Source organism: Bidens hawaiensis, unplaced genomic scaffold, assembly GCF_021521415.1.
Source record: "Bidens hawaiensis isolate Kalapana, Puna unplaced genomic scaffold, B.hawaiensis_p1.1 tig00031221_1, whole genome shotgun sequence".
Lineage (NCBI taxonomy): Eukaryota > Viridiplantae > Streptophyta > Magnoliopsida > Asterales > Asteraceae > Bidens > Bidens hawaiensis.
Genome location: NW_027495266.1, coordinates 56,914 through 60,727, shown reverse-complemented (window position 1 = coordinate 60,727; position 3,814 = coordinate 56,914). Strand labels below are relative to the sequence as shown.

At 33.8% G+C, this 3,814-nt stretch overlaps 1 protein-coding gene across 1 annotated transcript; it reads right to left on the bottom strand.

Annotated features, from left to right (window-relative positions):
* Positions 1–1,241: 1,241 nt before the first annotated feature.
* LOC143581897 (uncharacterized) lies at positions 1,242–2,495 on the bottom strand. The gene has a single exon (XM_077064580.1). The coding sequence runs from the start codon at positions 2,133–2,135 to the stop codon at positions 1,242–1,244; it is 894 nt and encodes a 297-aa protein (XP_076920695.1). The 5' UTR covers positions 2,136–2,495.
* Between the last annotated feature and the right edge of the window lie 1,319 nt (positions 2,496–3,814).

Sequence of the window (3,814 nt, the reverse complement as noted above, 5' to 3'; positions counted from 1 at the left end):
GCAATATGGCCTAACCACTTGCAATCATTTATATATGTCACGTCTCATTAGAACTTTATTCTTGACAAAAACTAAAAATGTCTCAATTGAAAAACACAATGAAAGAAAAATAGCATGAAAAAGAAGTAACACATTACTCTTTGAACAGTGAAAGAAAAATAGCCTGAAGAAGAAGCAACCAGTGGCGGATCTAAGTGTTGTTCAGGGGGTATAGACCCCAATGAGATTCGTCTTAACTATAGAAAATTTCCGATTTCTTTTAGCAGACCCTTCTCAAATATTTAGGAGGCACCTTATCTGAGAAGGAAACTGATAGAGAGAGAAGAAAATAGAAGATGGTGAGTGGTTATTTTCTTTCTTTTTTTAGAGGAAAACCATGAAAGCCGATGAAGAAGATGAAGTTGCATTGGGAAAGCACATTTCTATTTGAAAACATGTGGTCATGAAAACACATTCTGTTCAACTAAAACTCTACAGAGCAAATTAGACCTTTTATTGATTTGAGATTTAAGCATATAATAGTAATTCATAAGTAAATTTCATTAAGCACATAATATATAATGTTATTGGAATACTTATCGTGTTCTTTATTTTCAAATTTCTTTTGTTCTTTATCATATTTGTGGTTTACAAGTGTTTTCTATTTTTCTTTGTTTGTAAGTGTTTTATTTTGTTTTCATGTTTGTAAATATTGTTGTAATAATAAAAAATTTATACACGAGTAAGTTTGATAGTAAAATGTTGTAAATTCATCATATCATTAGCTAATAAGTATGAATACTTTGGAATATCATTAAGTAAATAAATGAATTATTTATACCTGAACCCAAATAACCGGACTTATTTTGACCGACCCATCTTGACCATTTCATCTTAACCGACATAATTTCCTCCCACTAACAAAAACTTCTGGATCCGACTGACATAATTTCCTCCCACTAACAAAAACTTCTGGATCCGAGCCACTGGAAGTAACACGTTACTCTTTGAACAGTGAAAGAAAAATAGCATGAAGAAGAAGTAACATATTATTCTTTGAATACATTACTTGAGGGTGTGTCATTTTAAAACTAAACGCGTATTTATAATTATTTAACACAATATATTAGTGATTTATAATTGACGTAGTAATCTCTCTAAATGAACTGTACTTCAAATGTCACATGAAACTATTGGAGATTATTTGATCTTGAAACGTTATTGATATCAAATGTAAAAACCCTATTGAATATTTTAAAGCACTAGAGGAAAGGGAAATCATCGTCTGTCAATGCATCAATCTGAAAATCCCAAAACATGTCATGATCAGTTCCAGCCTCTGAGGCTCTACTTGCGGTTGCTGGAGGCGGTTGCATTACAGGAAATTGATGTTCCTCAGGAGGGACGGTGTCTTCTTGAATGTCCAACAATCTAGAAGTTGCGGTGACAGATGGCAACTGCACCGTGCTTTGTCGGAAAATGGACCACAATGAATCAGTACCACATGAGGTTATGTCTGGTGGTGATGTAAACGTGTGTAGATGAAGATCATGTTGTGAGTCATGATCATCTTTCACCTTGTTCATCGTCGTGGTGGCTGTGGTTGTTGCATGCTCTTCCATATGGTGGTTGATCATCTGTCTACGGTACCCCTTTTCCGTAGAAGACGAAGAGGAAGACATGGATGACGGGGATTGATGCGGTAGCATAATGTTTGGGACGTCGTCGCAGCCAATCAAGCGTGGGAAGTTAACCTTAGCTCGCGAACCATGGAACTTAAAAGCAGCTCTATCATAAGCCAATGCAGCTTGCTCAGGTGTATCAAATGTACCAAGCCACAATCTAGCCTTTTTCTTTTCCGGATTCCTTATCTCTGTGGTGAACTTCCCCCACGGTCGTCGTCTAACTCCTCGATACAGCCTCCACTCGCCCTCTAGGGTTTTGGTATCTGGTAAACGCCTTTTCTTCATGCAAGAAACTTCTGCAAGGTTTGGTTCCATGAAGCTTGTATACAAAAGTGGTTCACAACTCTTTTGTTGAGGGTCATGATCATATTCTTGATCATTGAACCGCCCAATTGATGAATCGTTGAGTTGTGCCGGCAGACTATGTTCGAATGGATTACCAAAGGATGAGAGGTTTCCAAGGTTAAACATTTGTTTAGTTCCAAGATTTATATTTCACCAAGTATGTATGTAGGGAGAGGATAATCTTTAGTGTAGTGGTTTTAGCTGTGCACTTGAATGTCAAAACACCAACACTTTAAATAAGCTTTATGGGAACTGAATCCCTAAATTTACAAATTAGAAGACAATTAATGGCTACCTAAATTGATTTGATAGTTAACAATATGACCCCTCAATTTGATCACACATAGAAATTGGAGTATCACAAGAAAACCAACGTTGCAAGAAAACCAAGAAACAAGCATATAATTTAATTTATTTAAATTATATCTTATATATATTCTCAATATAAAAGCTATTCTGTCTCTTATTATTCTCATGTTAAACCTCATCATTTTTAAAAACTGTTAATGAAATATATATTCTTATATATTTACAAATATTTAAAATTTATAATTATCTCATATTTTTCTAACCTTAAATGGATCCAAAATCTTTTATAACAGATCATATAGATATTTTCTAACCTTACATTTTAATTACTATTACCCCAATCATTAACTAGATGGCTAGGTTAATAGGTTATTAAAGATATATATGTTTTAACATAAATTTTAAATATAAAGCTTGAAAACACAAACACAAAACACACACACACACACACACACACACACACACACACACTTCAAGATATCGTTGTTGGAACCCACACTGATAGAAAATAAACGGTAGAGGTGGTAGCCATTAACTTATCTTTAAACTAGATTTATTTGTGAATTAATTACTATATGTTATATGTTGTTGAAAAACCCATATATATACGTGTCTCAAACTAGCCTTTATATAGAGGACAATTCACTACATGTTACCCTACTATTCCAAAAAAGGTTATTTTTCTTTATTAAAATCCTTGGGTTTACTCTTCTCCTTAACAATTTGATATTTTCAATCCTGCAATCTTAATCAAGTATTCATCGAAACAAGATGTTGCAAGTGAAACTGTAACGACCTAAAGTGACAAGTGATCATTCTATAGTTTAGGTTGTTTTCGTAATAAATGTAATTGTGAGGACTACTTTTGCCAAGTAAGATAGATATTCGGTTTTAGTTAATAGCGAGCTTGTCTAAGGAATTGAGTAGCTAAGAGTTTGACGAATTCCTTTCTGTTTTTTCTTTCTAATGTAACTTAGCTATTACAGGAACGCATGAAAGACGGTTGGTCAGTGAATTCAGAGGACAAAGATGAAGTAAGTTTAGGATTTTGGTAGTGTAATAGAGCCCGTTTCAAATTATAAAATCGGATTCAAATTATAATGTGGATAGGCTTTTCTATTTTCTTGGTAGGAAAATAGAAGATGACAGATACCAATAAATGGGGTTCTATTGCTAAGACATTTTCCATTTTTGGAGGGCGGATAGAGCGAGCCATGCTATATTTGGCAATATAGAACCCGGTTCATATTAAAAGGGGGGACTTGGGAGTTACGATTTGAAAACATACACACATTTGTCCTTCAAGATTCTTTTGGCAAAATTTTCCCTCTCAGAACACGAATCCCTTATACCCCACCAAAATAGTGATGGATAAAAAATAATCATATTATATGTATTTCAATGAGTATCATATCAAGTACATGAACTCTTTATTTACATGGTTATAATATTAATACTATACATACATAAATGATAACAAGGGGTTTAGAATATGG

Coding starts and splice junctions, on each gene's coding strand:
- LOC143581897 (XM_077064580.1), bottom strand. CDS start 2,135: ATGTTTAACCTTGGAAACCTCTCATCCTTTGGTAATCCATTCGAACAT.